At 42.9% G+C, this 14,517-nt stretch overlaps 1 protein-coding gene across 2 annotated transcripts in view; it reads right to left on the bottom strand.

Moving 5' to 3' along the window:
• Positions 1–6,880: 6,880 nt before the first annotated feature.
• Acsm5 (acyl-CoA synthetase medium chain family member 5) overlaps positions 6,881–14,517 on the bottom strand; it is a 28,015-nt gene continuing 20,378 nt past the window's right edge. Inside the window, exons 9-14 of one of the 2 annotated variants that reach the window (XR_008212911.1) lie at positions 14,424–14,504; positions 14,209–14,310; positions 11,023–11,150; positions 10,843–10,942; positions 7,910–7,998; positions 6,881–7,518 (exon numbers count right to left, since the gene is read on the bottom strand). Coding sequence is in view for 1 of the 2 variants with exons in the window: in XM_052712542.1 (XP_052568502.1) it covers positions 7,435–7,518; positions 7,910–8,029; positions 10,843–10,942; positions 11,023–11,150; positions 14,209–14,310; positions 14,424–14,504 (615 nt within the window). In the remaining variant the exon portion in view is untranslated. Of the gene's footprint in view, positions 7,519–7,909; positions 8,030–10,842; positions 10,943–11,022; positions 11,151–14,208; positions 14,311–14,423; positions 14,505–14,517 lie in introns of both variants that reach the window. The other variant, XM_052712542.1, reaches the window with a different exon arrangement.

A 14,517-nucleotide genomic window follows, 5' to 3' on the forward strand; every position in this document is an offset into this window, starting at 1 on the left:
TCTATATAGACAGGCAGTGACAAGGAGGTCATGTGGTTGGGTTTACAACCAATGAGAAGGCAGAAGAGAAAGTAAAAAAAAAAAGACACACACACAGGAAGTAGGTCTCTTTCTCAGGGGAAGGACAGCAATGGCAGCGGATGATAAGATGGCGGTTTTAGTCTCAGCTCTTAGCTACTGCTCTGACCTCTTGGGCTTTTAATTCTGCATTTGGCTCTGTGTTTCTTATTTAATAAGACCATTACATCTACAAATCTCTTTCTAAAAGAAGAAAGGGGGATATGTTATATAAATGTATGATATAGAAATGTAGGGTAAAAGGGTAGATTACTGAATGTATTTTAATCCAAAAAACAACAGTTAATCTCAAAATATTTTACATTGGCCTGGATTTCAGGTTATTGATACAAATTTAAAGTCAATTTTGTTATATTGTATGTATATTTCTACTCTTGTTTAAGGTATTATATTTATGCTACTCATTTAAAAATGTAATATATAGTTAGGAAATACAAATTAATAGTCATTATAATAGTCAAATTTATAATCATGTTAATTAGGTTTTATAGATATGCAGAGATAAGTTCAAATGGATAGGTAATCTTCAAACACTTCGAAGACCTACAGAATATAACATTTAAAATGTTTTAAAAACTTAGACTTTTCTGGACAGTGAGACACATCTGTTCCTGACAGCATCAATTTACTTCAAAGAGGAAGATGGATATTGAAGACACTCCATATGGAGTTTGTCTTCTTCTTGGCAAAACTGGCCATGTGGGCAAGAAATTGCTCTTGCCTGGACTGCTTGACAGTATGTTGTATAAACTGGGCATGTAGGACCCATATGAAAGTGAGCACTGAACCTTGCCAAATCAAGGTGAGATGGTCCTTCAGGTTCCTGCTTCACAGAAGAAAATGCCAGATATTCTGCAGAACACAGAGGAAAGCAACTGATGAACTTTGCCTAAATAGGCAAAGAGTTCTTCAAATTTCTTACTTCACTGAAAAATATGCCAGGGACTCTTGACCTGTACATTGAAGATGAATACCCAAACATTACAGAGGAATTTTGGGTGACTGTCCAGGCAACCAGATGTCTCTGTCATTTCTAGAATTTTAGAAGTTGCTTACAATGCACTTCCTGTTTACTCAGGTAATATTATATCCTTCTGGGGTCTTTGATCGAGTTGAAAACTAGATAGTTATAGTTTTCCTTAATCATGATAAAAGGTAAATTAGATATGAAAACTTAGACTCACAAAAATAGGATAGATGATAAAGTATTTTTTAAATTTTGCTAATACAAATAGACTAGATATTGTAACTGTAATTCTTGCTTGATAACTGTCTTGTTACATGTAATTTTACTACATTAAAATGAAAAGCTTCATTTTTGATTAGACTGAAAGGGGGAAGTGCTGTGGGATGTCTTTCTGTACACTGTGACTATGTGTTGCTCTCATTAGTTGACAACTAAAGCTGTTTGGCCAATGGCGAGGCAGAATAAGGTTAGGCAGTACATTCAAACTGAAGACAGGGACAAAGAAGGGTGGAGTCAGGGGAGATGCCTGCCTACCACCCAAGGAACAACAAGATGCCAGCAGACCGATAACACCACGGCCACATGGAAACATATAGATTAATAAAAATGGATTAATTTAACATGAAAGAGCTAGCTAGCAAGAAGCCTGAGCCTTAGGCCATACAATTTGTAATTAATATAAACCTCTGTGTGTTTTCTTGGAACCTAGTGGCTGCTTGATCGGGTAGGCACAGGAAAACTGACTACAATGATATCTACACTTCTGATATATGCAGAGACACAACACCTAAGTTAAACCACCAGTTGAATTTGAATTCCAGCTCTGTGAGATACCAGCTGTATGGATATCAACAGAATGCCAGGCCTATCAGTGCCATTTATTGTTGTGGAATATTATTTTAAGGTGTGTTACTTTTGTTTATGTTGCATTTGTTTAACTCTCTGAAGCTGTGTTACTGTGCCTGTCTAAAACACTTGATGGTCTAATAAAGAACTGAACAGTCAATGGCAAGGCAGAAGAAAGGGTAGGTGGGGCTGTCTGACAGAGAGAATATATAGAAAGAGATATCTGGGAGGAGAAAGAAGAAGGAGCCAGAGAAGGAGGAAGACTCCAGGGGCCAGCTGTAGCTTGAGTTTTCCTGCCTGGCCCACAATCAGGACAAATCTCTCTCACCTGCCAGTCCCACAGCCACTTAAACCCGACCAAGTAAACACAGAGACTTATATTGGTTACAAACTGTATGGCCGGGGCAGGCTTCTTGCTAACTGTTCTTACAGCTTAAATTAATCCATTTCCATTAATCTATACCTTGCCACATGGCTCATGGCTTACCGGCATCTTCACATGCTGTTTCTCATCGTGGCGTCTGGCAGTGTCTCTCTGACTCAGCCTTCCACTTCCCAGCTTTATTCTCCTCCTTGTCCTGCCTACACTTCCTGCCTAGCCAATGGCCAATCAGTGTTTTATTTATTGACTAATTAGCAACACATTTGCCATACAGAACATCCCACAGCACTTCCCCCCTTTTTTTTTTCAAAAAGGAAGGTTTTAACCTTAACAAAGTAAAATTACATATAATTTGGGAATTAGGGCGTAGCTTCTCTTACTACTTTCTGCTGGAGGGGGGCGCTGTATCTTATGGGGATACAAAGAAAATTTTAGAATTATAGAATAGTCCATGATGGTGTATCATCTGAGCCAGTTGCCTTCAAATCGTTCTGGATGTTGAATCATCTGGGCCATGGTGTCATCAGAGACCTTTCAGGAGGTCTTGGCTGGTCAAACCTGATGTATCTTAATCTGGAACAAATCCATAGCCTTTGGCTTTCTGTGGGAACAAAAGCAGAGATTCCTTTCCAAGGCAACATATCCTTATATCCAAATTTTGAAGTCAAGGTATCTTTAAAATATACATTTTGGCATAACTCAACAGCTTTTACAATCAAGTGTTTTTCTGCAGTTAAAAATCCCAAAGACAACACAATCCGGATTCTCTGTGTAATATTCATCTTTACGTGGCTTATTTTTTATATTAATTTTACTGTCTCTTTAAAGACTTTATTTTTTTAAACTATGTATTTGTTTATATAACTGTATATATCACCTTTTTTTTGTCTCTTTCAAGCCTACGTATATTTTACACACATTTTAAACTATTACATCTGAATCTGTCTTATTGTGAATCTATTGCTTTAAACTGCAGCAGCTGTGACTGCTGGCTCCGCCCACCTCAGCTTCCCAACATGGCTACGTTTACCACCAGCTCTGGGAGCTATCGTGGGTCTATGCTTTTATCCAAGCATCGTGTAGCCCAAAAACCTCTTTTTTTGTTTTGTACTAGCAAAGGCTAAATCTACCATGCAGCTTAATGTGCCACTTGCAGAGGACTCATTCCTGCCATACTGCAGGTCGAGCACACACACTAGGAACCCACAAGTAGCTCAAACCGGCAGCTGCCGCTCATTTGAGAGAGACAATTAGGAAGCTGTTTTTAGCTCTGTTTTAGAATCTTTTTTCTCAGTTTTTAGGTGGAAACTCTTGCCACCACTTTGGACGCCATTTGTAGCTTGAGTTTTCCTGCCTGGCCCACAATCAGGACAAATCTCTCTCACCTGCCAGTCCCACAGCCACTTAAACCCGACCAAGTAAACACAGAGACTTATATTGGTTACAAACTGTATGGCCGGGGCAGGCTTCTTGCTAACTGTTCTTACAGCTTAAATTAATCCATTTCCATTAATCTATACCTTGCCACATGGCTCATGGCTTACCGGCATCTTCACATGCTGTTTCTCATTGTGGCGGCTGGCAGTGTCTCTCTGACTCAGCCTTCCACTTCCCAGCTTTATTCTCCTCCTTGTCCCACCTACACTTCCTGCCTAGCCAATGGCCAATCAGTGTTTTATTTATTGACTAATTAGCAACACATTTGCCATACAGAACATCCCACAGCAGCCAGCCACTCCACACAGCAAGCCATGGAGTAAGAGTGAGAGTAAGATGTTCAGAAGTAAGAGAAAGGGAAGGCCAGATGTTTATAATTAAGAATAAGCCTCCATGTGTGATTTATTTGGGAGCTGGGTGGTGGGCCCCCAAAGAGACAAAGAGTAAGAAAACAACAAACAATAATCTATAAAGTAGGATATTATCAGTATCTATCTGCTCACGGGAGAACAGAGGTGGAAGCTCTGAGAACTACGTGGGTGTGGCTGGCTCTACTTGAATGTGAAGTGTGTTGTGGAATAATGTTTTTGTACACTGTGAAGATGTGCCACTCAGATTGGTTTAATAAAAAGCTGAACAACAAATAGCTAGGCAGGATTTGGGGGGCACAAAGGATGCCGGGAAGAAGAAGGGTGGGATGCCAAAAGACATGGAACAAGCAAGACATGCAGGAGGAGAAGTAACAGCCACAAGCCATGTGATAGCACATAGATGAATAGAAATGGGTTAATTTAAGTTATAAGAGCTAGTTAGAAACAAGCCTAAGGTATTGGCCAAGCTTTCATAGTTAATAATAAGTCTCTATGTTGTGATTTGGGAGCTGGCTGGCAGGACAGAGAAAGACTCACTACAGAAGTACTCTGAGCAGTACCATCTGCTCTCTTCTATCTCCCCATGAGGCATTTCTACAGCCTTCATCCTTTGTCCAGAGGGCTCACTCTCTGTCTCTTTATCTGTGTCCACGTTTTCCTCAACCCCAGTTCTCTAGAGACTTCTCTCCCTGGCACCCTTTTCATGGGTGTGTGCATCATCTGCATGTGTGTATGCGTGTTTTTGTACATTTGTGGGTACACATGTATGAGTGGGGACATATGCATGTATTTGTGTGAGGCTATGCAGACACACATTGAGAGGCAGGGGTTGCATATGCATGTGGAGGCCTGAGTTTGATGTCAGGAACCGTTCTCCATTGCTCTTCCACCTTATCCATTGAGGCAGTATCCCACAGTCAAAACCCAGAGCTTTCTGATGTTTGGCCTCTCTAGTCAGCTTTCTCTAGGAATCTACTATCTCTCCTTTCCAGGACTGGACCATCATACCAAGCATTTACATGAGTTTCTGGGGATCTGAACTTTGGTCCTCGTACTTGTATAGCAAGGTCTTTAACTGCTAGGACATCTGCCCAGCTCCACCAGAGGAATCCTATGCAATCTCCGTGCACCCTAAATCCCCCAGTGCTGTCAGTCACTGTGTGCTTTGTGCCACTTATCACAGTCATGTTCTTAATGCTGTTGTTCCATGACAAACACTAGCTCCAGTAGTCTGAAGTTTGTAAGCAGTGTTATGGGTTGAGAATATTTGTTGAAATCCTAGTCCCAGAACCTTAGAAAGTGACTACTGGATTTGGAAACAGGGTTTGGTTGCTTTCTTGCTTCCTTACTCCCTTGCTTTGTGCTGTTAGGGATCGAATCCCGAGCCTTCAACGTGTTAGGCAAATGCTCAACCACTGACTATATCTTCAACCTCTTCTTTTTTACTGACTTAGTTTGAGACATTAAATCACCCAGACCAGCCTTGAATTTAATTTACTCTATAGCCCAGGCAGCCCCTGGAGCTTGCAATTCCCACGTGCCCTACCTCCCCCTGCCCTTTACTCAGAGTCAAAGTCTTTAAAAGATTAATGAAGTTAAGGTAGGTTGTGAACATCCAAATGCCCTAATGTAGTAGGAAGTGACAGGTGTCTTTAAAAGAACTGGAGATTGAGATGCGAGTATGTATGAGTCTTTGGCATGTGGGGGAGAAGAGCAGCAGAGGCACAGGGCAAACACAACACTTGCAATGTGAGGAGAAGCCTCAGGTGGAGATAGCTTACTAACACTTTAATGTTAGAGTTGCCCATGGAACTGAGGAAACAGATCTTTGCTGTTGATGCCAACCCATCCTGGGACGTGCCTGTAGCAGCCTTGGCAAACCCATACAGTTTGACTTTGCTTATTATCATGTTCACAGGCTCCAACACTGAGTAGGTACTCAATCAACACATATTAACTAGTGAGGCGAAATGCTGGAATTTGGGTAGAGGTCACAGGCGCTGCTTTGAGTTTCCATCAGCTTCTTTCTTTGGTGGGTAGTCTCAGTCATCCAGAGCCCTGCCTTCTAGATTCAGGACCTAGAATATGGCTTCTTGCCACTGTGCCCTGGGATATTTACTATTCTAGGATGAGCATCGATTTGTGAACCGAAAGCTAGACATGAGGCATGGGGTGTGTGTGTGTGTGTGTATGTGTGTGTGTGTGTGTGTGTGTGTGTGTGTGTGTGTGTGTGTGTGTGTCTAGAAGACTGTTTCTTTGGGGGGCTACATATGTGTGTATAGTGTAGTATATGTGGGGACGACAGTCAATGCTACTCTCTTCCACTCTTGTTCTCCACCTTGCCTTTTTGAGATGGGGGCTCTCATTGAACACATAGCTCACTGGTTGGCTAGACTGGCTGGCCAGCAAGCTCTGGGAATCCTCCTGTCTTCCTGTCACCCTAAGGTTAAGGTTACAGATGTGCACAACCACAGGACTTTTACATGGCTATCTGGGATCTGAAAATAGGGTGCTCATGCTTACACAGCAGGTGACTTATGATCAGCGCCATCTCCCAGGCCCAGAAGAGAGGATTGCCTCTCTAAAATAACTTGTTTATAAAATAGTTGTTTCTGTTTCTTAAGAAAACTTGAGAGAGGGCAAGTGTCTAAGGGAAAGTACCAGTGATGCCTCTAGTGTGTTTCCTTACAGTTGCTTCCCAGTGGCGTTTTCCCTTTAAACTATAATGTGACATGTTCCCCCCCCCTCAGGACACAAGCTGTGCGTCAGTAATAGAATAGTTACATTAATTGGCCAGTCTAGTGTTAATTGATTTAATTATTTCTCTATTGTTTTGACATTTGTGTGTGTTTTCAGTTATAAACAATACTTCACCAAATATCTTCGTATATCAAATATTTTCAGCATTTTGAATCATTTCTTTTATAGTGAGTCCCAAAGGTGTGATTTTTAAATGAAAGAGTATTGCCAGGGTCATGGCCCAGATGCTGTTACCAAATGCCTTCATCCCAAAAGTCAAGTTTAATATTCCCACTGGCATAATGAGACCATGAATACCCTAAGGCTGTGGTGATCTGCCTGTCCCAGGAACAGGAACAGCAGAATTCTCTTCATACAACCAATGGATGGATGCTGAGGATTTCTCCAGTCAGGGATGGGGCATTGGCGGTGAGCTCTGAATCAGGGATGCTCTCACCTTTACCAGCATCATCCCACAATGCCCATTTGGAAACTGACCATCTTTGATGCCTATTCTTTGAAGGGATAGTGCTCCAAGGAGGGGGCTGGCCAACCCTGCTTCCTTCTCCTTTCAGGACCTTCAGAGCATCACGTCATCTTTCTTGGGTTGCACCTCATCTCCCCCACTCTTGATTTCTCAATTTACTTCTTAAGATCTTTCCAGAAACAGTCTTTGGCAGTTCAGAAATGAAAGCCACCTGGTAACCAAACAAACAGATACCATTATGCTTAGAAACCATTGTTTCCCAGAATGACCCTTTTCTTAAGTTGTTACTTTTACTATTTCATTGGAAAGCTCCCATAATTCAGGGTTTTCCCCAGGAAACAACATTTAAAACTGCTGGCGTTTAGAGCACATGGGCCTTTACCTCTCACCAGACCCACGGCTTCTCATTAGCAGGTCAATTCTTAGAGTAAGACCATAATGGACTTTGGGAAAGATTCAACAAAGAAAGACAAACAAGGCTGAAGCAGTAGCTGGGGTGTGCATATCTCTGGCACAGAGCCTTGCCCTATATAGGAGGCCAGTCCAGGGAGCAGGCACCCATCTGGTCCCTCAGCTTATGTCTTAGGACCCCAGGTGTTTACCTTCCTGGGGTACTTGTATGGAGCAGTCACCTTCTTCACATGCTCCTGGAGCTCCTGGGTTAGTGCTTCTGGGTCATGAGATGTGTAGGCTGGAGAAAGGACGATAAATGCCTTCACCACCTGCAGGGAGGGAACCCCAGAAGGCATCAAGCCTTCAGGAATGATGCTTTTCTTCTCAGGCTAACCTTGTGCATATGTGGCTACTTACACTATCCTATCAGGAGGGTTCTACTAGTTTCTACTAGTTCTACTAGTTGCTAGAGCACAGCCAGGGAAGTGAATGCCATCCATTTCCCTATTGTCAGCCTGTTAAGAATAAACTACTGAAGAGTTACTGGCTTTTGTGGGATCATTTTGGAGCCTCATTTCCTGTGCCACTCGCCATACTTGTAACGACTCCATTAGGAGGCAGCATGGATTCCCCGAAGATGCAAACCCACTGGGGGACATAACTTTACAACGTCAATGGCCATTTACTTCCAGATTTTCCTGTAGGAGGACAGAGGGACATGGGCTTGTCCAGGCAGAAGAAAACACAGCCCTGCTCAGGGGCTGCTGGGTCTTTGGAGAGTGCCTGTACATTTCCCATCAGCAAACATGGAGTTACACTGTTTCTGTTTCAGTCAGTCCAGCTGGTGTTCTGCACCTTGGCTTTGTCTGCCTAGGTTTCTCCTACAATTTGCCTCCTGATAAAGAGGCAACAATTGTTCAAAACGTAATTCCTTGGGCTGGAGATGGTTCCGAGGGTAAGCGCATCTGATGCTGAGCCAGATGACCTGAGCTCATTCCATGGAGCCCACATGGTTTGTCCTCTGACCTCCACGCATGTGCTGTGACACACATGCACATTTATTCACACACACACACACACACACACACACACACACACACACACACAAATAAATAAAATTTAAAATACCTTCAAACAGTGCCTCCTAATAATGTCAGAAATTACACCCATAAAGTCTCACCAATATGATTGCCTCAACATGTGCTGAACGAGGATAACACCAATAGAAATGTCAAAGTGGATGGGGGAAGGCCATAGATGTCAGCTCTACACAAAGAAGTACAGGCAACCAGGGAATGATGAGAATGGGAGAAACAGTCCTCCCTAGGGAAGACTTTTGGTATTGTCCAATACCAAATGGTCAGCCCTGAAAACATATATACAAGTAACATTATACAAATGGAACAGGTTATATTTAGGAATATATATGTAGATACATATATACATGTAATAACAATTAATGGAAAAGAGGTCACAAATTTGAAAGAAGGCAAGAAGGCTTTGGAGGGAAAGGAAGGGGAGAAATGTAATATTATAATCTCAAAACTAAAACAGTTTCTGATAGCAATGGAAGAGCCTAACAGGCCACTTGCTTGTAGGTCTACACCAACATTAAACGACTAACTCTCTTTTGTTAAAGAGTAGTGTCTTTGCACACTTCCCAGAGGTGTAAGCTCACTATCATTTTGTGTTCAGACAAACCTGGCTTTTAAGAAGAGCTGTCTCTTACCATGTTTACTATGAAACATTTATTGAGTACCTGTTATGTGCCAGACTGTGTTCCAAGTACTCTCTATGGAATCACTTGAGGGTGTCTGCTTATCAGTGCTCTAGTTAATCCACAGTATTCATAGCCACGTATTCCTTTCCATGTCTGATTTCTCCAGCACATACATGAAAGTCACACTTCTCTCTTCCTATACCAAACTCAAATTTTAATGAGGAGTCGCTTGGCAAAGGGTTTCAGGCCAAAGCTGGTGCTCTGGACCTCCTCTCCAAGCAGTATGATTCAGCAGACCTGACTTGAAGCCTAAAAATCTGTATTTTAAAGAATAACTTGAATGAAGCAACCATGAATCATCTGAGGACCAGACTTGGAGAATCGCTGGCCATAATGTTTCCATGAACGCAGACTGATACAACTCCAACTTTACAGAGAGACTGCTTCACACTAGGACCATGCTGGAGCCATGGATCATGTTTGAATCTAAAATGTCCGCCACACACAGTTGGAATGCTTGTTGCCCAGCTCCTGGCACTCTTTTGGGAGGTTCTGAAAACTTTAGGAGGTCAGGATTAGTTGGTGGAAGTAGGATACTAAGAGTGGGTCTTTGAAGGTCATATATATATATATATGACCTTCATATATATATATAGTCCCTTGGTTCCTGCCTGATTGTCTCCTTCCTGGCCTGCTATAATACGAACAGCATCTACCACTCACTTACACCCCATCCCCAGTCAAGCCATGGACTTCATTGCTCTGCTCTCCCTTCCCACCACAAAGAACTAAACACTATGACATTGGGAAATAACTAAGGCTTCCCTTTTTGGGGTTGTTTCTGTCAGGTGTTGTGGGCATAGCTGTGCCTAGGGTCTGCTCTTTCCTTTCTCTTGGGACCCACAGAAAAGGAGTTTGCTTTTGTCCTGTGAAAGCCCATTAAATTTGTCTCATCTTTCTACCAAATCAAGGCCACTTAGAAACATTCTGTCATCCCTCAAGTTGGTCATCCCTTCCAGCTACAGCCCATCAGTCATGTCTGGTGAGCCTGCTAGGTCTTCACCTGAAAACAGAAAAGAAGTGGGTTTTTTTTGTTGTTGTTGTTGTTGATTTTTTACTGGAGAGGATTAATGGCGGTCTGTGTCTTCCCTTCCACTGAGATCTCCTGCCGAATCAGCAGCCTCATTTGGATTGTCTGGTGTCCAAGTAAAATTACACTTTATATTTTCCCATCTTGTCTTTGTAGAGTGCATCTACTATTTAAAGGTTGTTTAATCAGAAGCAATGAGTGACTGAGGGTGGGGCTTCGGTTTTGTGATACTAGGGGTGGAGCTGAGACCAAAGGAGGGACCTAGCATTCCTGTTCATTGAGGTGCTACTAAGATGAAAACAATGCAGTTATGTTCTCGCCTGACTGCTTACCTCTCCCCGAATGGGATCTGGGCTACTGACCACAGCACACTCAAGGACAGCTGGATGTTCCGCAAGGGCACTCTCTACCTCAACAGGCCCGATCCGGTAGCTGGAAGAGAAAAGAAGCTTTTCCAAATGGCTCTCCTTCCCTTGTAGAACCTTGAGAAAAGGAAAGAGCAAATTGCTGACCTTGAAGAGTTGATCACATCGTCATTTCTCCCTAAGAACCAAAAGTAGCCATCCTTGTCCATGTGGGCTCGGTCCCCAGTGATGTAAAAGTCTCCTTTCTCTGATGAGGCTGTCTTCTCAGGATTGTCCTTTAAGACAAGGGAAGACCGTGAAGGGTCATTTGGGCACAACCACTTAGGCCAGTCCCTGCCTGAGGATCCCACACTGGAGGTCAGCAACCCTTCAACAGGTAGCCTACTGGTTCTCAAGACTCAAGCTGTCCAGAATTTCCTACAGGGCAGGAGGCTGGAGTCCTGAAGATGTGTGGCTTCCTCTCTTTTAATTGGATGAGAGCTTCCAGGTGGGATCTAGAGCAAATGCTGACGAGCATCCTTAGAAGAGTTGAATTCAAGGAGGACACACACGGGGCAATTGGCTCTGGATAAGCGAATGCGCTGAGTAGAAGATATGAAGTAATGGGTTGCCTTGAAACCCCATTGATAGGAGGTGAGGGTAGAGGGTAGAAAAAGTCAAGCCATGATTCTAAAAATCTGTGTGTGTGTGTGTGTGTGTGTGTGTGTGTGTGTGTGTGTGTGTGTAAATATGGACACATTAGGGCCATGGCACATGTGCTGAAGTCAGAGGACAGCTTTTGCTGTCGGTTCTTTCCTTCTGCTTTGTTTGAGGCAGGTCTTTCACTGTTTATGTGCACCGCCTGCTCCAAGCTAGCTGGTCTTTCATTGTTTATGTGCACTGCCTGCTCCAAGCTAGCTGGTCTTTCACTGTTTATGTGCACCGCCTGCTCCAAGCTAGCTGGTCTTTCACTGTTTATGTGCACTGCCTGCTCCAAGCTAGCTGGTCTTTCATTGTTTATGTGCACTGCCTGCTCCAAGCTAGCTGGTCTTTCATTGTTTATGTGCACCGCCTGCTCCAAGCTAGCTGGTCTTTCATTGTTTATGTGCACTGCCTGCTCCAAGCTAGCTGGTCTTTCATTGTTTATGTGCACTGCCTGCTCCAAGCTAGCTGGTCTTTCATTGTTTATGTGCACCGCCTGCTCCAAGCTAGCTGGTCTTTCATTGTTTATGTGCACTGCCTGCTCCAAGCTAGCTGGTCTTTCATTGTTTATGTGCACTGCCTGCTCCAAGCTAGCTGGTCTTTCATTGTTTATGTGCACCGCCTGCTCCAAGCTAGCTGGTCTTTCATTGTTTATGTGCACTGCCTGCTCCAAGCTAGCTGGTCTTTCATTGTTTATGTGCACTGCCTGCTCCAAGCTAGCTGGTCTTTCATTGTTTATGTGCACTGCCTGCTCCAAGCTAGCTGGTCTTTCATTGTTTATGTGCACTGCCTGCTCCAAGCTAGCTGGTCTTTCATTGTTTATGTGCACCGCATGCACCAAGCTGCCTGATCTTTCATTGTTTATTTGCACTGCATGCTCCAAGCTAGCTGGCCTGTGAGCTTCCAGGGATTTTCCTGTCTCCAACTCCTCTTAGGAGTTGGGATTTCAGACGCTCATGCTACTCTGTCCAGCTTTTGGCCAGTTCTGAGGATTCAAACTCAGGTCCTAACACTTGCATGGCAAATGCTTCATCCACAAAGCTGACTCTCCAGCCCCAAATTTCCAAAAAATTAAAGAAAAATTTACTATTTGTTAATAGAAAGAAAAAATTACTAATGCATGCAAAAATATGGGTGACTGGCAAATAAATCCTGAGTTTAAGATACAAAAAAATGGATCTTTTATGACTCCACGTATATTTTTTATAAAGAAAACAAAATTAGTATATAGTTATTGTATACAGTATATAGTTAATATATAGTATATGTAATGCTATATAGCAACAACAATTTACCAATTGCCTGAGGTCTCAGGTAAAGAAGGTTGGCTGTAAAGGATCTCACAGAACTCTTAGAGGTGATGACAATGTTCCCATCTTCACTGCAGTGATGGCTACATAGGCACACACAGTCGCCAGAAGTCACTGGCCTGTACACTTGCCATGGATGCATTTTTTCACAAGTAAATGTTATCTCTGTTCAAAAATACATGTTGAGGAAAAGCTCAGCTATTAATGAATATCTAAGAATGTATCTTAGCAAAGATCTAAAAGGTAGAGTCACAGAAGTCTTACCAATCTATAGAACATTAGAGGAGAGAGAAACAAACGGAAAGATAGGAAGAATGAGTAGGAGCTGCTGAAATAGATTGGTGGGTAGTTGTGTATGCTACCAAGCCTGATGTTCTGAGTTCAATCTACAAACCCACATGGAAAAAGGAGAGAACTGACTTCCCCAAGCTGTCCTTTGACCTACACACATACTCCCTGGCATGCATGTACCCAAACACACACACACACACACACACACACACACACACACACACACACACACACGCACTAAATTGATTAATATAATTAGAAAGAATGGGTGGAGTGTCAGCTTTCTCTGGGTTGATTTACAGACAAAGCAAAATCCAGTTAAACTGCTAACAAATGTTTTTATGGATCTTGACAAGTTGATTCTAAAATGCACATTCAGTCAGCTTAGTGTATGAATGGCATGGTATCTCTGTGATGAGTGGTTCTCAATTCTTGGCTGCACTTTTGAGTTACCCAGAGGCTGACCCTCATCACTCAAAAGTTTAGTTGATTTGGTTTAAGTGATATGTAGGCATCATAATAGTTGAAGCTTCCTGGGTGTTTCTGATGCACATCCTGGTTTGAGAGTTTTATAGAAAAAAAGTCTGAAGAGGCTCTAGCCAAAGTATGTCTCGAGGAGAGATAATTACTGTCTTATTTTGGAACCTTGGACTGAAATTCCAGGGTACAAACCCAGCCAGCAAACCAGAAAGAAACACCTTGAAAACTTGACTCTGATACAAATTTGCAGTTGGCTCTTTGGTAAGAACCTTCACTTCCCTGAACCTAGTTTTCCCTATCCTTTGCCATCATGATTAAGTCGGCACGGGTTTGTGTTCTCAACACACTCTTTTTAAAGCCTACAACCTTGCATATTAGTTGCGTGACACTGGAGAAGTCATTATACCTTTGTAGTTTCCTTATCGACAACAGAGTTCCTGATCAATAACAATAGCAACCCACTTCATGCAGTTATTGCAAGGTTAAAATTATAGATATTTACAAAACGTGCTTCTCAAGGTTTGGCATGAATGATTGCTGAGACTTCTCACAGCTGATCCCCACCTCTTACCAGATAGCTGTTGAAGAAACAGAAGGGTCTGGTGGGTTTGATGCGGACAGCAACATTCCCCTCTTTTTCTGGAGGCAGGACATTGCCGTCCTCATCTACAATCTGATGGAGAGATTGCATGGCATCAGAGCATCGTTTACACAGTTGTGGTACCCACCAGCCTATACTCCCCAGCACATGGAGGGCTCCATGCACAGGGGGCAGAGGCTGCCTACCTGCACATCATAAGGTGGGCTTGCTTTCCCCATAGATCCAGACTTGATTGTCGAGTCTCTTGAATTGCCACAGATGAGGACCTGGAGAGAAATC

Source organism: Peromyscus californicus, unplaced genomic scaffold (assembly GCF_007827085.1).
Source record: "Peromyscus californicus insignis strain IS unplaced genomic scaffold, ASM782708v3 Scaffold_4__1_contigs__length_199733344, whole genome shotgun sequence".
NCBI lineage: Eukaryota > Metazoa > Chordata > Mammalia > Rodentia > Cricetidae > Peromyscus > Peromyscus californicus.